A 24,354-nucleotide genomic window follows, 5' to 3' on the forward strand; every position below is an offset into this window, starting at 1 on the left:
TGGGGGGACCCCATGCAAACTCCCATGTAAACTTAGGTTAGCCTGGCTAAGTCTTCCTACTTGGCCCTGGCTGTCTACCTCTCCATCTGAAGCCCCATCTTACTCCTCTGTGGTGGGTAGACCCTCCTCTGTACCTAGGGTACCTGCCTGAGATGCCCTAAGAGTATCATACTCCTCTAGGAGTTGTCTTAACTGAAGGAGGGTAGGGTTTGCACCCTGTTTTATTCCTCTGGAGGTACACAAGTGTCTCATCTCCTGGAATGTTAAGGTATCATATCTAGAGGGAGTCTTTTGCAGACCTGATCCTCCTGAGAGAGCATCTACTTGATCTCCTCTCAGAGACATGATCTAGTGAGGGTGTGGTGTGTGCACCTACCTACACTAGTTGTTTCTACTAAACCTCTCTAGTAGTTGTAGTCAGGGTGTGTTACTCCCTTCAACCTACAACTACTAAGTCCAGTAGGACTTAAGTATTATAATCTATGTTATATGTACCTAGACAATATCTGTGTGATCTTTCAATTTAGTATCTCAAGATTACAATGGTATTACAACAGCAAGCTCAGATCCCAACCGCTGCTCACCAATGTGAGAAGTTGGCCTGATGTATGATGTCACTAGTTCTAGTGTACACTTTATATCAGTCCAAATACCCTTATGGTGATTGGTTGTAAAGTCAACCTTATAGACCAGCTATCCTAGTGGTAGCATGGACAAGAGCAGTCTTAGGCTAAACTCTGAATGGCATGTGCCACTTTTTAAAATTATTGTGTTGTGTTTTTAACCGGCATATTCACCTACCAGCATCTCTTGGCTTCCCACAAACAGCGCTACTCGCTGCAACGATTCCCTTCCTTCAGCCGCCATTCCCGAGGGCGAGGCGAGACACGCCCCCTCGGCTGGCCACGCCCCCCCGCCATACCTACAAATAGAGCGCGCCGGTGCCAGGCGTCGCATCTACGATTGGCTCCTGAGGCGAAAAGCCGGGAGCAGGGGCAAACCACTTTTTAAAATTTTTGTGTTGTGTTTTTAACCGGCATATTCACCTACCAGCATCTCTTGGCTTCCCACAAACAGCGCTACTCGCTGCAACGATCCCTTCCTTCAGCCGCCATTCCCGAGGGCGAGGCGAGACACGCCCCCTCGGCTGGCCACGCCCCCTCCAACCTCCCGACCCACCGGCATAAAACATGTGTCTTAGTAGGAAGCGCAGCGGACGAGCGCAGCGGGCGCGACTTTTGCGCGCCGAAGGCGCGCCTAAGGCAAGCCCGTCTGCGCCCGTCCGCGGTCGGCCAGCCGGGGCTAGGGGCACGACATTATGCCAAAATGATGTCTTATTCCTCAAAAGAACTCACCACCCTTCAAGGCCACTGGCCACTTCCCGATCCCACCCGCAGGCTCGTCTCCGCATTAGGGCTCGCTTCTTCCTCCCCCACGACACCACACCCTCCGTTGCATACCCCCCCGTCACCATGTCCCCTCCCACCCGACCCTCACCCCACTACCCCGCCTTTGTCTGTATTCCTACTCAACACCAGGTCAGCGGTCAAGCACCACCACGAGCTGTTCGTCCTACTCGATTCAGAGAAACCTGACCTACTGCTCCTGACCGAAACCTGGTATTGTGATTCCTCCCTTCCTGTTCTCCTGGCCACCCTACCCCCCTCTTATGTGGCCTTACGTGCCGACCGCCCAGCAGGCAGGGCCGGTGGTGGGGTCGCCTTAATCGCCCGGTTGGAATTGAACTTTCAATCACTTCCCTTTTCCCCTATCCCCTCTGTTGACTTTTTGGTTGTCCGTTCTCTTCTATCCTCCCCTCCTATTATTTGCCTTTTAATGTACCGCCGTCCTCAGCCTTCGCCCTTATTCCTACCGGCATTCCAAGACCTGTTGGCCAACTTGGTGGTCAACTACGCCTCGGTCTTGGTGCTGGGAGACTTCAATTATTGGCCCTCTGACCCACATGAGTGTACGGCCTCTAAAGAATTCACAGAATCTCTCCTGTCTCTCAACTTTACTCCGCATATAACTGTCCCTACTCACTCCCATGGGCATATACTCGACCAGGTCTGGTCCCTCAACCTCCCAGTGGCTTCGGCAGCAGTCTCTCCCTGCCCCTGGTCTGACCATGCCCTCATTTCCCTCTCCATTCTCCGCAACCCGGTATCAAAAACTCTGCATGCCAAAAACACCTGGGCGCGGAACTGGAACAAACTGGATTTCCCCTCCCTGACCTCCCTGCTTCGAAACTCCACTCCCACCCTCTCCGGCTTATCATCTACCTCTCAAGCAAAGGCCATAAACACCTGGCTGGCTGGTGGCTGTGATTCAGTGGCTCCCTTACGTCGCATTTCCATCCGTCGACCTAAGGATTCCAACAGATGGTTTAACGACCATCTGAAAGAGCTTAAACTGAGCGTCCGACGGGCGGAGAGGCAATGGAGGATAAATTACTGTCCTTTATCAAAAACTCACTTCCTCACATCACTGGCCAAATATAAAATAGCAATTCTCGCCGCAAAAACCACCCATTTCTCTGCAAAAATAACGTCCGCTGAAAATAAACCCAGGGAAATTTTTGGCATAGTGAATGACCTGGCATTCTCAGATCGAACCTTACCCCAAATCCCCCCCTCCCAGCCTCTTTGTGATCAACTTAACGCCTACTTCCTGGATAAGATTGTTACCATCAAGGCCAACATTCCACCACCTTCACCTGCATTCGTTGATCCTTCCCCTCCCACCGTTCAATGCCCTCTCACCTCCATTCCCCCCCTTTCTCAGGAATCATTTCTGGAGATCCTTCCCAAAGTGAAGTCGGGGTCTCCGGCGGATGTCTGCCCGGCACGTATTCTGCAGCAAATTTACTCCTGCTGTTCTGAACCCCCCATCGCCTTCCTCAACAGCTCCCTAGCACAGGGTGTAGTGCCCCCCGCGCTAAAGGCAGCTACTATAGTACCCATTTTGAAGAAACCTGGCGCGGGCCCTTCCATCTCGGCCAACTATCGCCCCATCTCCTTGCTGCCCTTCTTGGGCAAGGTGATGGAACGCCACGTCACCGTGGTACTCAGCGCCCATATTGAGACCAATGGGGGGCTGGCATCTCGCCAGGCTGGTTTCCGTCCCAGACATTCGACTGAATCGGTTGTGGTCTCAGTCCTAGACAACCTCAGAAAGGGTATGGATGACCGGGCATTTGAGTAATGAATAATTGAACTCTTGATACACAAGTTGAGATTGATAGAATGATGACAATTCTACATTTTTGATTGAACAATAAAACTCAATTGATTTTGAACAACCGGTTTCAGTTCTTGGAACTATACCTTTGGATAAGGAGAATTGACTCTCTCTTCTGAGTGCAACGAGTGACACCCTCCCTCTCCTAGGAGTGTGCTTACCCTATTTCATTGGTCCCAACCCAGGGGGACTGACTCGCCTTGCACCTACGACTTGATTAACTGAACTACTTTGTTTAATATACGGAGTGCGCCCATTTCTGTTTTCTTCTCATTATGGATGATAACAAACACCAGGCACTGGTCCTCCTTGACTTGTCCGCCGCCTTTGACACGGTGGACCATACCATCTTACTGTCCCGTGTCAGGGCGGCTGGAATCGGGGGATCAGCCCTGGTTTGGCTCTCCTCCTTTCTGAGGGACCGCACCCAGGCAGTGCGGCTAGGCGTCTTCTCTGCCACTCCCCTCCCGGTCACTTGCGGCGTTCCCCAGGGATCCTCTCTTTCCCCCCTGCTCTTTAATCTCTATATCTTCCCCCTAATCTTCGCGCTTCAGCAGCTGGAGGTCACCGTGTACAACTACGCGGATGATCTCCAGCTCATCTTTGATCTGTCCTCCTCTCCCCTTTCTGTCTCTAATTTCCAGTCTACCATGACATTCATCAGGGACTGGATGAACCGCAACCACCTTAAGCTGAACCCAGATAAAACCGAGTTGGTTCTCACCGGTGGTTCATCCAGCCCTTGGAACTCTCTTTTTTGGCCCCCCTCTCTTGGGCCCGCACCTTCCCCCTCAGCCACGGTCAAAACACTGGGTGTCAAAATGAATAATCAGCTCACCCTTCACCCACAAATCAGCTCCGTGGTCTCCTCTTGTTTCCTCACTCTCCGCACCATCCGCTCTGCTTCCCGCTTCTTTTCCCCTCAGGCACTCAAGATCATCATGGCCGCCCTGGTGATATCAAAACTGGATTATGCCAACGCCCTCTATCATGGCATTCCAGCTTACAGCCTGCGAAGACTTCAGTCGATTCAGAACCAGGCGGCCCGGCTGGTTTACGGCCTCCCACGCTATCACCATTCCACCCCCCTTCTCAGGGAGCTTCACTGGCTTCCCGTAAAAGAACGCTCCCTCTTTAAGACGGGCTGCATGGTCTTCCAGGCCCGCCAAGGCACTGCCCCCGCCTTTATCTCTTCTTTAATAAAACCCTATGTTCCCACAACAGAGCTCCGGTCTTCCTCTAAGTCCCTTCTTCAGATCCCCCGCTTCACACGTAAAAAGTGGGGTGGGGCCAACTTCTCCACCTTGGCTCCAACATTCTGGAACTCCCTTCCTGACCATCTCCGTTCTGCTACCCAGTACCTCTCTTTTCGCAAAGATTTAAAAACCTTCCTCTTCAATCAGGCTTTCCCCGCTTAGCTCTTCATTCTTATCACTCTTGTCTCTCCCCTCAGTTGCCGATCCTGCCCACTAGCGCCAAGAAACCGCATGGTGTACGCTGCGCTTTAGAAATGTTTTAAATTAGAAATTAGAATTAGTGAAGTGGGTGGAGCGGAAGGGCATAGAATGGTGTAGAATGTTGTAGAGTGGAGTGGTGGTGAGTGGAGTGGTGTGCCATAAAGTCATGTGAAGTGGTGTAGAGTGGAGTGGCATGTTGCAGAGTAGAGTGGAGTGGAGTGGCGTGTCATAGAGTGATGTGCTGTACAATGCTTTAGAGTGCAGGGTGTATAGTGGAGGTGTGTAGACTGTAGTGGCAACTCATACATTGGAGTAGCATGTCGTAAAGTGGAGTGGCATGTCTTATAGTGAAGTGGCATATCATGTTGTAGAGTGGAGAGGTAGGGAATGGCATAGAGTGGAGTGGAGTCAAGTGGAGTGTCAGAGAGTTGTGTGGCATGTTGTATATTGGAGTGGAGTGACATAGAGTGGAATGACATATTATAGAGTGGAGTGGAGTTGGGTGTCGTAGAGTCTAGTAGAGTGACATGGAGTGGAATGGCATGGAGTGGAGTAGAGTATTATAGAATCGAGTGCCATAGAGTGGGGTGGCATATCGTAGAGTAGGTTGGAGTGGGTGTCATAGAGTGGCATGTCATAGAGTGCAAGTGCTTAGAGTAGTGTGCCGTAGAGTGGAGTTGCATGTCGTAGTGTGGAGTGGCATGTCGTAGTGGGCAGTGGCATGTCCTAGACTGAAGTGGTGTGTCATAGAATGGAGTGGCGTTGAGTTTAATAGAGTGGAGTGAAGTGCCTTGGACTAGAGTGGGTGGAGTGGCATGTCGTGGAGTGGCGTGTCATACAGTGTCATACAGTGGAGTAGACTGGCGAAAAGTAGAGGGGCATAGATAGGAGTAGATTGTGCAGAGTGGAGTGGTGTAGCATGGAGTGAACTTATAAGTCACTCCACACTCATCCCATATTTCTTTAAGATAGGCTGACATAAAATGTGTTCCCCTATCTGACATAACTTCCTTAGGGAACACAGAGCTCTAGTACAAAGGCCAAGCAGGGCTTCAGCCATTGCAGGGGCAGTATCTGTCCTAAGTGGAATAGCTTCTGAATACCTGGTGGGATGGTCCACTATGACTAGGATAAACCTATGCCCAGAAGACATAGCTAGGTCTAGGGGACCAGCAATATCAATCCCCTCCCTTTCAAAGGGAGTCCCCACCACCGGCAGTGGTATGAGGGGGGCCTTTGGCCTGTTTCCTGCCTTGATACTGGCCTGGCAAGTAACATAGGAGCTACAGACCTCCTTTATTGTTTCTGACATCTGAGGCCAGTAAAAATGATTGATCCACCTCTCTCACATTTTAGTCTGCCCCAGATGTCCAGCTAAAGGGATGTCATGTGATAGGTTAAGGAGGAATTCTCTGTACTGCTGGGGGACCACCACTATTCTGGTTGCCCCTGGTTTGGGGACCCTTGTCTCCCTATACAGATTTCCATCATCCCAGTATATGTTATGGGTACCACTGATATCTCCTTCCTCCTGTATGACAACCAACTGTCTCAGGCCCTCAAGAGTGGGACAAGTCTTTTGTCCCTGGCTTAAGTCCTCCTTGGAGGGACCACCTGCTCCTAGAAGTTCTGTCAAGTCGGGCCAGTAATTCAGAGGAGCTCCCTCCTGGTCACAGACCAAGCCTTTCCAAAGAGTTAGGCTCCTATTGGTCTTGTGGACTTGTGGAAGTAGCCTTGCAGGTTTCCTAGCGCTCCTCTTTTTATTAGGGAGTTGAGCTCTACTTTTAGGCTCAGCTACTCCCTTACTTTCCCTTAAGCTTTTTGTGCTTTAGTGGAGGCACATACCCAATAAAGGAGACTCAGCATTGCTGCATTAGCCTTTTTCATCACTTTTGTCAAGGCAGACATTTCTAAGTCATTGCACAACAGACATTCCGCTGGGATGGCAAGGGACACAGCTACTTTCTTTGGACCAGTAACCCCTCCCCACTCAAAGACTACCACAGCTATGGGATGTGACTTTGTTTCATTGTCAGAGTTGACTAATTGATGCCCTTCAGCAGGAATGATTTGACCTCGGGAAATTAGCTTGGCTATAATCATGGTAATGCTGGCACCTGTTTCACTCAAGAACTGAACTTCAGTGCAATTTATTTTCGGCCATTGTCTAAACTTTATCATGATGTCAGGCCAGTGAGCCAAAGATTCAATTTCTTCCCCAACCAGGAAAACTAATGTGGCTTCAGTATAACTCCTGCTACTCCAAGGGGCAACCTCCACCCCTATCCCTACCGTGGCAAAACCCTTGAAATTGTCAACAGAGGGTGATTTCTTTGTGCATGCAGGATCCTCCCTTCTTGTGCCCTGGCTGCATACAGTCATAGCACACCCCAGCCTGTGTTGGGCCATAATTCTTTCCCTGATACCCCCACCCCCTTTGATTGGGATATGGCTCTGGGCTCGTCACCTTGGGCCACTCTACTAGCTGGGCACAGAGTTACAACTGTCTAAATGTTGCAGAGCTTTAACTATGATAGTAAATCGGCTTCACTGTCACAATTAATTTGATACCTTACAGTACCCAGTTCGGTAGTCCCATTCAGAAGTTAGCCAGGCTGGACTGCAAAGCTGGTAACCCTGTGTTAGACAATGGGGCTGCTAACTTTTCCACATCAAACTGACTATTTCGAAGTGTTGCTGTCAAGACATATGAAAATATATTTCTTACTTAACAAAATATAGAGTTGACAATATACAAGAGAAACGGGGTACAAGGCAAAAGATGATTGCACCGATCATTCAATCAGGTCAAAATTAATATCTCTTTTTTGGGTGCCAAGGATCATGAGGTTCGATACCCCTAAACCCCCTTAGGATCAAAGATCCTGCAAATCATAGACAAAACACTGCGATCCAGCACTCCACATAGTCAATTCAAATTACAATCATATAAAGTATGTCTGTCCATTCAGCAGGTCTTGTTTCAGATTTTCTTTATTGAGTTCTTCTCTTTTTTAAAAAGACACACACAGCGTAGCCGGCACGTTTCATCCCTAAGGACTTCTTCAGGGCAAATTTGAGATATAAGGGGGTTGGTCGCATGGACTGCTTGATGGGGGGATTCTGCTCCGGTATATTGATATAATTAATCCTAAAAACCCTAACAGGGTGATATTACACTAAGAAATTAAGACTGATCGAGTAAAATTAAAAAGGCAATCTATTATTCTGGCCGATCAAAAGAAGGCTTAGCCACAGACCTTCGCTCTAGAGGGGAACAAGACCAAACCCCCTTATATCTCAAATTTGCCCTGAAGAAGTCCTTAGGGACGAAACGCGTCGGCTATGCTGTGTGTGTCTTTTTAAAAAAGAGAAGAACTCAATAAAGAAAATCTGAAACAAGACCTGCTGAATGGACAGACATGCTTTATATGATTGTAATTTGAATTGACTATGTGGAGTGCTGGATCACAGTGTTTTGTCTATAACAATATATAGTTCCCTGCTATAGGGCCTTCCTTAGGGGAGACTTGCATATAGGGTAACGGGAGTGGTGGATTTGTCATTGATTGTAATGGCGGAAAATGAACTAGCAGTGTACACATTACTCTTACAATCTGCATAGTTGCAGTGTGGGAGCCATTTTGTTCTTTGTCACATTCAAGATGGCGCAAACAGTGCCTCAGCCCTGGGTGAGCACTCTGTCCTACATGCCCCACAGACCATATTCTAGGGAATTATAAGTAACTCAGCACTTGCCAATTGGGATAGCCAATTTGCCATACACTTTGAAAGAGTAAGAACAGTGGCACTGAGTCTGGTTAGCAGGCTTGAGTGCACTCTCAGCATAAAGAAACCAGCAGCATCAGTCCAAAAATGTGGGGTGAACCTGTAAAAAGAGGTATTCCCTTACAGTACAGCATAATAATTCCATTACTACTTTTGAATACCTCCTAATTACTTTTTAGATTGGCATAATTTGCCACTACCTGAAATCTCTATTACTATGCCCATGGAAACATTTTGAACAGTCTGCAACTCCAACTAATTATGGTTAAAGATCTGTTGATTATGTAGTCATCTATTGTTATGTTAGGGAATTTCAATTTTTGACTTGAAGCATCAGAGAGCCTCCTACCTCATCAAATATATAGGTTTTAGCCCATTGGTGAACATCTTCAGTTGTTGCAAGGAGCACACCCTTGATGATACTTTTTTTAAATGCTGATATTTCTACCCTTTATGTGCTTTGCATTGCATTTGGTTGACCACTAAGGGATTACATTTCAACTGCAAGTACCCTATCCAAAATCTGTTAAAAAAACTATACCCTCTCCCACTTGAAAACACTCTGCTAAAATATCACTCTGGTATAGATTGTGCTCACTAATTTTAAGGAATCATTTGATGATGCCTTAGAGATGCTGTTAGCATACATGAATTGCATCCACCTCAATTATCACTATAACATCCAGGGTCTAGTCTCCTTCTATCCCCTGGTTTGACCTTCAACTTAATAAAACAAGGCAGTGGGTCAGGATAAGAGGATAAAGCAGCCTATCAGAGGCTGATAACTGATGGAGATCTTGCTCTAAATTAAGCCAAAAAAGATATTGAACCATATTTTCTTTATTGGAGTTGACTGTCAAACTCGACACCTCTTTAAATTGACAAGGAAGGCGATTTGACTAGATATGCCACCTTCACTTGTGTGAGTAATTACAGAGTCCAATATTACCTCTTATTCAGAGTTCAAACTCAGAAAAGTGACACGACAAGCAGAAATATGTGCCTATGACTCCAAATTATGCATATTAGGGTAATCAGGCATTTTTCCTCCAGTAAATATCAGCAGATATGACCTGCTATGATTTCCTTGTTGAAATTGCAAGGGTGCACAGTTTATCACACCGCTAATTAATGGGTACTGTGGAAACTCTTATTCCCGTACAGATACATATGCAAAATACTATGCCTAGACATAATTTAAAACGTTTCCTACTTTGTATGTGTACTATACAGTTCAGCACACATACAAAGTTGCAAAAAGAAGGCAAAATAAAATGATTTTTCCTTTTAATGGCTGCTTTGGATTGGCACGGATTTTTGGGGAAAAGCCTTGTTTACTATTGTTACTAGATAGGGTTTTGCATTAAAAAAGTGGGTGGAAGCAATAGGAGCGCACATGTACCACCCATGTAGTGGCCATTGAATGCAGAGTAACACAAAGAAGCATTTTGTGCAGATTTGTGTTACCTTTCTTTTACAAACCAATACAAATAGCAATCTGTGTTGGTTTGTAACCCTGAAAATGATTTTACGGTGGGTCTGCATTATAAAAGTACAGCAAACCTGACAAAAAACCTTTGTAAATGTGTGGAACAGGGGAAGTGGTTTCAGTCGGAGACGCTTCAGTCTTCCAACTGGAAGGAGCTGGCTGCGGTTCCGAAGGGCTTTTTGTTTTTCCGTCCCCTGTTGCACACACGGCTGTGTGTGTTCAGATGGACAACCAGGTTGTCTTCTGTCTGAATCAGCAGGGTGGTATGTGCCCCTCTCTGTTTCTCTTTTCCTGGAGAATTTATCTTTGGGCGGAATCCTCTCCTGGCTCTCTCAGCAGTTTAATTTCCAGGGAGGGAGAATGGGCCTGCCGATGCTCTGAGTTGGATGTTTCTGTCCTCTGTGATGACATGTATAGATCTGGCAATCTTTCAGTCTATTCATCTTCAGTTCGGTCACCCGTTGCTGGATTTGTTCTCAATGTAGGAGAATGCCCTCCTTCCTTAGTTTTGCAGTCTGATGCCATCTTCAAGGGCTTATCAGTGGATACCCTAACTTTTCCCTGGTCCAGGGGTCTCCTTTATTGTTTTTCACCAATTCATCTTCTCTCTTAGGTGGTTCACAAGGTGATCCAGGACCAGGTAGAGCTTCTTTTTATTCCCCTGGCTTGGACGTGATGCCCTTGGTCCTCTTGTTTTCTTCTTCTGCCAGTCCAGCTCCATTGGGTATTGCCAATACATCTGTCCTCGCTGCCTCAATCACTTGTTCCTCTGGACATGCTTCCCAGGTTGAGGCTGTGATTTGGCACTTGAGAGGCAGTCCATCTTAGAGCAAGTTTGAATTTTGCAACACTGATCCAGCAGTCTCGGTGGCAGTCTACCCTTAAGTTATGGCCGTGTTTGGCGGAAATTTTCCATTTGGTGTCAGGTCAAGGGTTTGTCCTCTTCATCTTGTGATCTTATGGTGGTGTTTGAGTGCCTTCTGGACAGTTTTCAACTGGGTTTGGCAGTCTCTACCCTCAGCAGTCAGTGGATGGCAGTTCAGACATTTTGAGGGGGCTGGTGTGTTGTCTGTGGCCCCTCTGGTGGAGCACTTGCTGCACATTTGTTTTCTGTGGTGCCTCGTTGTTCATTCCCGGATGCCACTGTGGGACTTGCCTCTAGTTCTGCAAGGTTTGCAGGGTGCTCCATTTGACCCTATGGATTCTGCTGACCTTACGTTTTTGTCGACAAAGGTTTTATTTCACAGGAGATGGGTAGGGTAGATTGGGGCTTTGTTGCCCTCCCCTATATATCTTAGGTTATTCCTGGAAAGGTGGTGCTGTGTCCTAGTCCTGCCATTCTCCATAAGGTGGTATCTTCAATTCATTTGGAATCTGATATTGTTTTGCCTACCCTTTGCCCTTCACCAGTGTCTGAGGTGGATGTGAGTTTGCATTCTCTTGATGTCCATCAGGCTTTCTCCATATATTTGCAGCCAACAGCCTCATTTCACAAATCTGATGCCTCTTTGCATCTCATGGGCCAGCAAAGAGAGGTCTCAAGCCTTCTCTCTCTACTTTGTCCTGCTGGATGAAGTTGATCATTTCTTATTCTTATACCGTGGCTGACCAACTCATCCTGCTGTCTGTCCCTGGGAGGTCTACTAGGGGTATCTCTGCCCCCTGGGCAGCATTTATGGGGGCTTCCATTTGTGATATTTGTTTTGTTGCCACTTGGGCCCTGCCCCACACCTTCATATCCCATTACCGTTTGTAGTTGGGGGGAGATGTATCCTCTAATTTTGTTACTGCTATTTTGAGTTCTGTAGGTTCTCTTGCAGTGTCATGTTTTGATTCATTTGTTTAATTAAACACACCTGTATTATGCTTATCCAAGGTGTGGTTTGTTTTAAAATCCGTTTTGGCTTGGGTATGTACTCACACGTTATGACTGTGAGAGGAAGACGGACAAGGAGGCAATGCCCGGTTACTTACCTGCAATCTTCATCATTCCGAGTTCATGACTTCCTTCTCATAGTTCCCACCTACCTCTCCCTGTGGTTCAAGAGATTTCTTTCTAGCCTGATTATTTCAGGAAGTCCTTCCCAGGAAGTGATGAATTTTTACTCATGAGTATGGGGACCATCTTGGAATGGGAAGGAAAAGTCAAGATTGGTAATTAGGTTCTGCATGAATGAGGATAAACTCGTACGTAAGGACTGTGATCAGGAAGACATGAACTCAGAGTAATGAAAATTACTGGTAAGTAACCAGGAATTAATCATCTTTCATTTAAAAAACAACAGGGCACTAGTTTGAAGTTTGAAGTTTCTTTATTAATTCTTCAATTAATTGAAATCATTACAGTAAAATGTGCTATGCTGTACCCCCCCCCCCCCCCTCCCCCTCGCCCTCCACTCTATTCAGGTCTTGGAGCAGGGATGTTCCTCTGGCCTGCATATGCTCTTAAGTCAAAGTTATTTGCACTTTCATGTGAATAAGGCTTTGGCTACAAGGCCGATTGTTGGTGATGACTCTCCTCCTGTACAGTTGCTTGTGTATCCTAAAGTAAGGTGAGTCTCTTCCTCTTGAGCCTATACTGTGCTACTCTACATAAGGCCTAGCTCGTCCTAAGGACTTGTGTGTGAACCGGGACATTCAGACTGAGATTGAATACACAGATGGACAGTGGGGCCCTTGCAGTCCAGGTCATCTGCACCTGGTAGGGGTCTGCTGTGCAAACATGTTAAAAAGGATAAGGTGCAGGAAGTGCTTATTTAAAATACTAATTGCATTCCCATCTTAGCCAATTGAATATTCTGTTTCAGCACAGTAAATACAGACCGATAGGTTTAAGTACAAGTTAGTCGAGGGTTAGTAAATTGAACTAATGAGTTATTGGATGGTGGCCCATTATATGCTTCCCCTTCTAACTTGTCAGGGACCTGCCTTGCTGCTCCCTTGAAGGGATAAAGTGCACTGTGCCAAAAATGTGGAATCATTAGCCTGTGTTGGGAGTGGCGTTAATCTGTGACGACTTGTTAAAAGCAATTCTATTTATATTCGTGAACTTCCCCATTCTGGCTAAGTTGCATGCTGTGGTTTCAGTAAAGCACAGATCCGAAGCCTCCTTGAAAGTCCTAACTTCCTTTGCTCTAAAGATAGGATGAAGCAAGCACACTAAGGAACACAACATTGATGTCTCTCCCTGTGGAGTTATGTAGGGACCTTCAAAGATACTCCGCCTTAGTGCTGCCTCACAAATGGCCTCTAGTAACTGCCTGTGTTACTGTACTCTTTATCTCTTGTCTGCAGTAACATATACTATGATTAGTGTTCTCACAGGTCAATGAACATAGCAGCAACGCAAGTTGAAAGATGTCTCTTTAAAGTTGGCAGCCTTGTGCTGATTCCACAACAACATCTAGTAATGGGCTAAACTAACACCCAGATTTTTTTTTTCAAAAACTTGTCTCTTTGGTAAAACTGCAATGATGTATTAGTATTTTAGATTGCCAACAGCTGCCAATCTGCATATTTTTGTCTTCGCAGTGGGTCGATCTGCTGGGGTTGTAATATGTAGCCATCTTGATTGCGGAAGCAACAATGCTCCCTACCTTTTTCTAATTCTAAGCCAGATACATGATATTTTAGCAGTGAAATACCCTGCTCACCAGGCTACACCATCCCGCCACTCCTAAATTTGTCCCCCATGTGTTAGCTTTACATAACACAAGTCATAATAAGTTTGACCATGACACTCCAGGCCTTGGAGATTTAAACTGGTTTTAACTTCAGGTATGCTTGCTTTTGTAAGTCTGCACTTTCAAGGCCATCAGTCTAAATAACTACATTGCAAATAAACTATTTATCAAAGGCTATTTATTGAACAACAACCTAGAGCTTATCCATAAATCTGTTGTAGCCTGGCCTAAAAATGAGAAATGTGGAATGAATAGCCATTTACCTAAATTTCTCTGTATGCTTAGAGGCTCTGGAAGAAGTTGTTCTTTCTTGGCTTATTGGTTGTCATTCTGCTTTCTTCACACAGGAGTTGACAACCTACCTATCCAGCCAACCACCTATTCAGCCAATCTCAATCTATCTGGCTCACAATTGTGCCTTAAGGATCATAAGCTTATCTGTCTCATGGATATATTTCTCTCTATTTTGCATACTTTCACTTATAATTAGTATATTACTCTATACGCTACTCTCTTGCCCACAGGACAGATCAATATGTTTGCTAATTCAAATAATTAATAAATACATTGCATTTATTTCCAGGAAAAAGAAGATCCATCATCTGTATTTACCATCATGAATTTAGTCATGACTGTTATGGACATCATTCTTGGTGGCACTGAGACTATCACCACCACCACCTCATATGGATTACTTGCACTCATGAAGCATCCTGAAATTCTAGGTATAAAATATTATAAATTGAAATTTGATTGAAGACTGTAGATTCATCCTTTTGTCTGTCAAGAAGTTTTTTTTCACAGATTCTCTAGAACGTATATCACTGTAAATATTGGTTGTACACTGGGCTGTTGAGATTAACCAAACTTCCAACAAATAACGTCACATAAAACAATTACATTGGTTTCAGGTCAGAAGATTCACAGTTCAGTATACAACTAAAGACTTCATTTAGCCCTTGATGGATAGACTGCAAAACATCGGGCATATCACAGTCCGCTCCTCTGTCGGTCTAGTGACCGGTCTGCCTAACATGAAGTCCCTACCTGTTTGATGAGGATTTTTGCAGAAAGTTGGTACCTTTCTTTATTTTTCAAAGACAAATCCACAAAGTAGGGAGGACAGTGTTTTTAGAAAGGAAAAAAGAAATGTCTCTGACATGTCGTGTTTTATTCCTCAGCATTGGGTAAGACATCTAAGAATTTTTCCTGCCCAAGGTTGTCATGTTGCGCATTGTGGTCCAAGACATAAATAAGGCGCAATAATTAATGTCAGAGGGTCATCTTTTGTCGAGTATTCCTTCCAATGTCATTGACACAGGCATGTGGGAGGGAGGGTGCATGTTTTGACAACAAAGGCAGCTGACGTTTTGCTTATCAGAAACATAGTGGTCCATCAACCTTCAAATATGGTGGGGGAACTGAGAGACAGGGATGAGACATTCATACATTTTTTAAAGACGTCCCATTACTCTTCATCTGAATAGGAGGCCCAAAGGTATAGTCACTATTTGGTTTAATGTTTTTCCATTGTAGTAGTTAAATTACAGCTAAGAGCCATCCAGGTCAAGGAAAAATCTTAATTTTTTTGTGTAATGCCATGTTATTCACAATTGTAGGGAGTGATTGAGAAAGCCTGTTGCAGAAAATAGAGGCTTTGTAAACGAAAGAGTTGTATCCTGTAAGAGTGAGGTGGATGTAGGAAATTTTCACCGGAGAAAGCAAAGAGGAACTAATAATGATAGTGCTGTAAGCCAGTGAGCAGCTACAAAAAAGACATCCTTTAGTGAAGACATTGGAATGAACTTTGGAATGTGATTTAAGGTTGATTCTTATTCCAATCAGTAGCCAGGGAAAGAGAAAAGGTCACAGATGTATACTGCTTGAGTTCCAGAATAGGAAAGCCATGCATTTTCTATTATTTGTACAAAATATTTCGGCATGCCAAGGATAATCACAATGCTGTACTCTGAACAAAAATCTTGCCTGATAACCATGAGCGTTCCTCCCAATGGAAGAAAAATGTAATATTTTTCAAGGTTTTCAGGAGTTTAAAGGAAGCTGAAGAACTTTGTTCAGAAGTGATTAATGATGTGGAGTTATCAAAAATCTATCTCGGTTGTTATTCTTCACAGCATGGCTGGAATTTGGGAGGACCAAGAACAGGTGGCCACCAAACAGGGAACCAGAAAGAGGGTTTGGTGCCTAAGAAGTAGACTTTGGTTTTGTCCTAGTTACCTATAGTTGGTTTTGGACATTTAGGAGCTGACGTAGAATATACAGATTTATAGATGGGTACCAGTGAATTACAGGATGTTTTTCACTGAGAGCATCAGAGTGACATCAAATAGATAATAAGAGCAAAGCTCAACTTGTCTATGATATCACTCAGAACCCCGAGGTGAAAAAAAACCCCATAGTTAACTTTTTACCTATCAACAGATTTTTTCATGTATGACCCCTAAAATCCTCTGCCCCTACTTTCAATTGCAGTGATTTCTCTTCTCGACACACTTTGGTTCCCCTTTAGTTTTGTGTATTAAATGTTTAAGCTATCTCTTACACAGCCACACATAATACAATTGATTTCATGACAATTATTTTAGGAGTCTGTTGTTCAGGGATTTTCTTGGGATCCAGTCTGAATTTTTGATCCAAGGTTGGAGAGAATACATACCAACATGGTGTTTTGTTTTCTTTGCCTGGTCAGCAACAGCTCCTAACGTTTTAGACATAACATGGTAGCACAGCTCCAGTTTTCAAACACAGTAGTTTTGATCATGTAAAATGTGTCTTGTCCCCTTGAGGGCAAAGAGGAGAATTCCAACAGAGAGAACTGTCCTGGAACAAAGGCACGCAGAGCCTGACATGCAGCCTTGCATAAACTGAGTTGATACTCATGATGTGGGACACCTAACTAAATATATCAGGTATGTGGTCTATTGCCAATCCCAGAGATCACTTATATAACCCTGTGTCCTCATAGTAAGGGTAGGCCTATACAGATAGATAGTTTGCCATAGTGGGGGCATTTATTTTATACAGTTTGATAGTAATGCAAATTACTTTGTTTAGTTTCATCTGCCTAGTGATCGCAGCATATATACTGCATAATAGACTACGATAATTTCAATAAATGTATAGTAAGCTTTCTTTGTGTCTCTCTTATCTTCACTGCGGGCATGCATGTGTGAGTGACGAAAGGTGGGGATTTGTTTCCACGATTCCCTTGGGGACTAGAGGGTCATGTTTTATGTTGCCAAAATCACCTACTACTCTGGAAAGGTTAGGAGTTTAGATGAGGCACTGTGAGCTAGCCAGGATTTGGGCTGACAGATATTGACATTATAGAGAGCCTCAGGCCCTACTTTCTGACGTCCTGTCATCCCAAAGTACACTTCTGCTTTACCAGCAGAATCCCTGCGACATGATGCTAACAACATTGGTCCGGTACATATTTAACAGGTCTCCTGAGTAGTATTTGGGTGTGCCCATAGTACCCTTACACTTCCTCCAGAGTTTTCCATGGTGTTGGGGATTAATACTCCACAGTATTTTAGGAAGCACCTAATTTTTTCTATTGTTTTTTCAAGCTTGAACCTTTAAAATTATTACCCATGTTAGTGTTAGCACTCAGTTTCCTTTACAGTTTTATTACTGGTGGCGCCAAAGCTTATACCTATAGCTGACAATTGCAGACCTGCTGTCCATGCACATTTAAATTTACATGGCTTTGGCAATGTTGGTGGTGACATAATCTTCGTGGTTGAAGCCCAAAATGCCTGTTGTTTGCGAGTATTTTATTCTCGAGTCAATTTTCCAGCTATGGATGCAAATACACAGTCATTTTGTGAATACACTGATGTTGCACCACCACAACAGTACATTGCGTATCAGCTCTTAGAAATTCCACTTTCACATTGGAAACATCAAAATTGGTTCCGAGGTGCCTTTATACATGCACTAACTTGTGTATGCATGTGTCCCCTTATTAATGAAGGGGCCACCTGTCCTGCACTAGCTGATTATACCCATAGCCTGACCTACAAAATCTCAATGGTAATGAGATACAGCAATTATACAATGGTCTAGTTTCACCACCATTTTGTGAGCTGCAGTTTCCCTGTGCTCCAGATTGCAGTGAACCAAGGACCAGGAGGTGGTAAGGATGCAGACTAGTTCTGTGTCTTTCCTGAAATTTAAAAAGCGATTTTACCTACCTGTGATTGCATCATTTTTAACTGTTTTTGCTTGTGGCTGTTACAGTTTGAAAATTGAAGTTTTTAACCTGCCAGTGATTGCATAATTTTTTACTTGTTTTGTATAGAAACTTGTGATTTTTACTTGCCTGTGACTGTTTCATTTAACCTGTTGAATTGTGGGATTGAGTCCAAAATCTGTTGTTTTTAATTCTCACATTTCCCATGACTACCTGTTCTTCCCTTCTAATTTCTCCCTTGCTCTGTATTCAGACCTGTATGTTAAGCAATCCACCCCCATTTCCCATTCTGTATTAGCAAGTGAGTACAACCAGCCCCCCATTTTCCCCCCTAGCAACAGGGATTTTTTACATCAGAAAGTGAACAGAGGGTGCTTTGAGACAACAGTAATCTACTGTGAGCTGTTTAACCTGTGTTATTTAGGGATTATGCACTCGTGTTTTGGCTAGGAGAGTGAGTAAAGTTTTATATAAACAGTATTGTTAGAGGGCAGAGTTTGTTAGGCCCTTACCTGCAGAAGTCCAAAGTGTTGATTGAGCCTGTCTGTCTCCTAGGAGATTCTGAATTGAGGAGCAGCTTCCAACTCCCTGACCAGCAAACCTTGCCTGAGGTAGCAGGGACCTTATATAGACTGCTATTTGATGGTATACGTGTGCACTGATTGGTGGGTGCATCTAGGGTTTCTATTGGAATAGGGTTAGTGTGCTCATTGGTTGGTTATTTGAGAGTACTGATGAATAGCACTCGTTACAACGCATGTGTTTTCTATGCATGCCACTAAAACGCAATGTACTATTCCAACTCCAATGTGTGCAAAAGTAGGGAAGGTATTGGATTGAAAATCCAACAAATCCAATACCTTCTGCCCCTTATAGCAAGTCGTTGTAATGACTTGCGTTGTAATGGCATGCAATGTAACAATGCATCATTGTAATGACTTGCGTTGTAATGGCATGCGACATATTGCATGCGTTGTAAATGATGTTTCCTGTTAGACGGCGACCCCAGAGGAGCCCGGAAGGGGTCCTGACTTCCCTGAGTCCCACCCGTGTAGTATTGTAGCCGGGCACTGGCGGGAGATTCCCCAGGGGGAGGAATCTCGCAACTAGGATCGTACTTCTGGCACCACACGACACAGAGAGACCACACTGGGTATTCTCAGAACAAGCTTTATCAAATAGGTATCACTGCAAATATGTACAAGGTGAGCACGGGCTCAAGAGTCTCGGAAAGGTAGGGGGTAGCGGGACTGTCTCTGGTAACGGTTCAAAGCAGGGACGTATCCGGCGCACAGCTCACAATCCTCGAGCTGGGGGATACGTGGTCGGAGTTGGGGTCCGGCGGGACCGTGAGAGTCTGGGGGAGCCGCGAGTCACTCAGCAGGGCTCAGGTACCAGTTCGGAGGTCTTACGTTCTTCAGGGAGCCGCGAGTCACTCAGCAGGGCTCAGGTACAAGTTCGGAGGTCTTACGATCTTCAGGGAGCCGCGAGTCACTCAGCAGGGCTCAGGTACAAGTTCGAAGGTCTTACGATCTTCAGGGAGCCGCGAGTCACTCAGCAGGGCTCAGGTGAGTTCCAGTTCCAGGAGCCGCGACCACGTCAGCAGGCTCTCGTTGTTCCAGCGTCGAATCTGCCGGACAGCCCTAGAGCACCCCTTGTTATAGTTCGACCCCTCTTTGATGTCCGGAGTCTGTGCAGGCAGGGGTCTTGTCACCTGGGGGTCGCTTGTCGGGATTTCCTGCTATAGTCTTTTGATCCTTTCAGGGCCGGGTCGGGAGGAGTCCCAGACACCCAGCAGGTCTGGAGCCAGCCCTCAGGGAGGCCGAAGGGCCGATCGAAACCCATCGTCCCGGGGGAGTTCAGAGGTGCGATAGAAACTGCTCCTCCCTCTCTCATCCCCTGGAAGCGTGATGTCCTCCAGCCGGCGTGGCGCCTCTAGGCCCGGGTCGCGCTGGGGCCGGGCGGCCATCTTGGTGCATGAAGTGGGCACGCGGGCCCGGGGTGGCCGAAAGGAGAGAGGCCAGGGACGGGGATGTCCGGGTCGGTGCGTGTGTCCTGGTGGGGAGGTTCGGCTGGGCCGGGTGCTTGGGCTGTAGGTCCCAGGTTTCGGTGGTGCGGGGGCACGGAGGGCCATTCTACGAGGCCGGGTCCAACATTTCCCATTCTGATTGGTTCCTGGGTCAGTGATTCTATTGATGTAGAGCTTAGGGTTAGTGATCTGATTGGTGGACAGTTTTGCAGGGATTCTGTCCAGGGACAGAACTATGCATAGGATTATGGGACCTTAGTAAGTAGGGACTGAGTCATCCTACCACCTGAGTACCCATAAGCCCAGGACCGATTAGCTATAGTGTCTCACTTGCTCTCCTACTCACTCACAGAGAAACAAGCGATTGGACACCCCAGAACACAACACTCCCAACTCTCTCAGGAATTGCGGTAACAAGACACACCCTTTTGCACACACTCTTGTACCTGTCCACAATACGATCTGACAGAGACACTAAACAGTTTAAAATATTTATTTGACTAATGCGCCCTAACATGCAGTATACAGGCCACGAACAAGCAGGAAAATGCATAATACAAATACAGTCAGTATAGCAGCTAGTCCATATATCATTAAGGAGGTTGTCATAATGATAAGACAATAGAGAAAAGACTATAGAGCCTAACCTCTCACCCCTTGCTAAAAAGAAGTATTATTGTATTATAAATGATCTCTGGGTTTTGTCTACAGAATCCAAACCTTGGACTATGGATGTTGGATCTACACCACAGGTGGTGTCTTGCTCTTCTCCCTGGAAAGGTCCCTCTCCAAGTGTGTCCCACCTATTCCTGTATCCCCCTAAAGCCCAAAGTACGGTGTCCCAAACAACTGCTGCCTCGGTATGTTGTGTATAGGTTCAAAGGCCTGACCAGAACAGAAAATAATAAGGGGCATTGTTTATCGACCTTGCATAAAATGTTCAGACTAAACTCTGGGAACAGTCAGAGAACTAACAGAGCAGACAGTTCTCACGTGAAAGACACAAACAAAGGGCCATATGTATCAAAATTGTTTTTTGCCATTCTCAAAATGCGATTTTTAGCAAATTGCATTTTGAGAATCGCAAAACCAGATGTATATAAAAGATCGCAAAATTTGAGCGATTCGCAGAAAATCGCAGAATAATAATGCGAATACCTAATTTGCGATTCCTTAATTGCGATTTCACAAATAAGGAATCACAATTTAGAGAATTGGCAATTCAGGTGCAGCTTGATGACATCACAACCAGGAAGTGTGACTGCCCATGTTGCACCTGATTGCCAGAAGCTGAGTGAGAGGCTGGGAGGAGAGGGAAAGAACTGTGTACTGCTAGTCAGAGAAGGAGAAATTAATCCCCAGGAGAAAGAGAAGGAGCAGGAGGAGAATGTACAAAAAAGGAAGCAGAAGTTTAGTATGGCAATGGGCGAGGCAACACATTGCATCTTGACTTATGTTTGTGCGACATCCTTGCACTGTGGGTCCAACATGTGCACGCAATTGTGACACACATTAGGTGTACGTCAGGCTGTGTGACAGATATGTTCCTGCCCCCAAGGAAATAAAAAACACAGTTGTGTACCAATCTGTAGCATTGTGTCATATTACTCACCTAGAAATATTTCTGTGTGATCTCATCTCGTCTCTGGCGCCCGGCATCCGCCCCGACACCACCTGTTGGTCTGCACCATGGAGCTGGGCCCTCCTCATCCGATGACTTGGAATATGTGAGCTCCACTGGGGTGTCTTTCTTGGTGGCGATATTGTTTAGCATTGCACATGGGGTCACGATTTTGCAGCTCATCTCAGGGCTGTACTGTAGTGCTCCTCCACTCTTATGGAGGCAGCGAAAACAGCTCTTCAGGATTCCAAATGTTCTCTCAATGGCACAACGTGTGGCTCTGTGGGCACTGTTATACCTTCGCTCCCATGCAGTGGCTGGATTCAGGCACAGTGTCAGGATGTAGTCACCTACAGCATACGTACTGTCACCTGCAGGGTGACAAGAATTAGGTTAAACACTGTCCTGCCATTTCAGACCTTTATGATTGTGTGTTTGAAAGCCGTGCATTTACCTAGCAGGTAGCTCTCACCAAATTCGCCATCTGTGAGTCGTCTGTTTATTCCACTGTGGCAAAACATGAATGAGTCGTGTGTGCTGCCCGGGTATTTAGCAACAATATCAGTGATGACATGTTTGGCATTGCACACTACCTGTCTGTTCAGGGAATGATAGGACTTGCGGTTCCTAAACACATACTCATTCTGTGATGGGGTGAGTGTGCGACATGGGTCCCATTCATGCAGCCAATTACATGGGGGAATTGGGCTAGCTGGTAGAAATCCTACTTGGTCTGATCTAGTGACTGTTGTGTGCTGGGGAATTGGATGTGGTGATGCAGCCTCTGTAACGTTGCATCAAGGAAAGCGTGAAAGAAGCGTGAAAGGCAACTCTGGGAGGCCCCTCCTGCTACAGCTATCACCCCCTGAAAACTCCATTATGCCAGTAAGTGCAGTGAGCACAGGACCTGTACATGGGTGGGAATGGTGTGTGCCCTGTGTGTGGGGTGTTCTAGTATGGGTTTGAGCTCCTCTATTAAGTCCAGGATGCTGTCTGCGTCAAGCCTGTAGTTCACATGGATCTCCTCCTCGATCTGCTGGAACAGGGTGATGCGCACTCTGAAGATTTTTTTATGGCTTATCCTTCTCTGTGAAGCTGCTCTGATTCGCAGCCTCCTGGCTATCACATACAGCCCAGTCATTGTGAAACCCCCTGTTGCATTGTGGGCCTGTTTAAATAGGTTGCACCTGGTTACCACCTGCTCAGAGTTGGTGGTAATTGCGATGTGCAAAATTGTGATTTTCGCATATTTGCAATTTGCAATTTGCGAATTTTACCTGCATTTCATTTTGCTAATTCGCTATTAGCGAATATCGCAAATCGCGTGTCACTGATTGCGAATTCGCATATTTTTTCACAGATTCCCTGCCTCGCTAAATTGCTAATTGCTAAATTTGCGATTACTGTTTTTGTGCCCCGGTTCCCTTTCTCACACAGGAACACTGATTTGCGATCGCAAACATAGTTTTTTTGCGATTCACAGTGTTTGCGATCACAAAACAGCTTCATACATATGGCCCAAAGCCATATAGTAATGTGTGCAAAGCTGCATAATGGCTGCAGGGCTCATGCTAACTTAGTGATATTGACAATGTCCCCAACAGCCACGTGACCCCCTTCCCTCGGGTCAGGTTGCAGCACCTATGGCAACAGAATGTAGAGGTAAGCAGAGCCAAAGCATTCATAAAAAAGGCCAAATTGTTGGAATATATATATTTTTTTACTGTCATTGAAATGCAGAAAAAACAGGCCATCGAGACGGGTATCCCAGCCCCTTTAGGGCAAGTCAGTGAAAGCCATAAGTTTATGTTGTATCTTAAAAAAGGTAGCCAGGATGACTTTTGTTGTTATCTTTATCAGTTCCCAGTTGCTACATACACCAGTCTTAAACCCAGATATATCTATTGGGCTAGCCCTTACTCCAGCCCCACCAGGAGCAGCCTGCCTGCTGCTCAGCCCATCTCCAACTGTCACCACTCATCCACACAGGCACTCAGGCATTCCATTCATCTTAGTCACACCATATTTCCGATACCATGTCTCACTCTGGCTGAGCAGCTAGGAGAAAGCTAGGCTGGGTAACATACATACACGATATGAGGATTTAACATTATCCCCTTCCTTTTAAATGAAAAATGAAAGTATGGGAAAACATGGGTGGGGGAGCCGGCCTCGTGGCTTGGTCCTGTTTCCCCGCGCTAAGCCGCACGAGGTCCCATGCACATCGGGACTCCTCCATCTTGGATTGCACGTCACTCCACGTGACCACCTGTATGACCCTGCTCTACCCGGCCTCGGTCCCAGCGAGGCCCGACATCGAGACCCCAACCCCTGGCCCGGGGGATACCACGTGAGCCCTTCCCACTCCCGGCGGAGGGCAGTATCGATGGGACCCCCTACCGTCTCTCCACACCTAGGTGTGATCACCCCCCAGCTCTCTGGGGCCTGGCGCCTCTCCTGCTGGGCGTCTGGCCGCTCCCTACCCGGCCTCTCCGCCCCCTCCGGGCGCAAGGGTCCGGATATCAAAGGGCTCCCGTCCTATATCTGGGGCGACCCGACAACAGGGCAGTAGTTGTATCCTGGAGTCAAGAGCCCTGCTGATCGGATCGCGGCTGACCCTACGGAAGAAGACTCACCCTGAACCACCACTTGAGCCCTGCTGACGACGTCGCGGCTCCACCGTGCTTAAAGACCTTCACGAACCTTTGGGGCCCTGCTGACGCTGTCGCGGCCCGACCTTGTTGAACCTTACCACCAGAGCCCAGCTGACCTCGTCGCGGCTCGACCGAAGCGGATTTACCACCAGAGCCCTGCTGACTGTGTCGCG

General features: G+C 46.0%; 1 protein-coding gene across 1 annotated transcript in view; it reads left to right on the forward strand.

The window, feature by feature from the left end:
* LOC146798077 (cytochrome P450 2G1-like) overlaps positions 1 to 24,354 on the forward strand; it is a 724,892-nt gene that overhangs the window by 547,046 nt on the left and 153,492 nt on the right. The window contains exon 6 of the mRNA XM_085625293.1: positions 14,242 to 14,383. Coding sequence (XP_085481419.1) covers positions 14,242 to 14,383 — 142 coding nt within the window. The remainder of the gene's footprint in view (positions 1 to 14,241; positions 14,384 to 24,354) is intronic.

This window comes from Triturus cristatus, chromosome 9, assembly GCF_964204655.1.
Source record: "Triturus cristatus chromosome 9, aTriCri1.1, whole genome shotgun sequence".
Taxonomy (NCBI): Eukaryota; Metazoa; Chordata; class Amphibia; order Caudata; family Salamandridae; genus Triturus; species Triturus cristatus.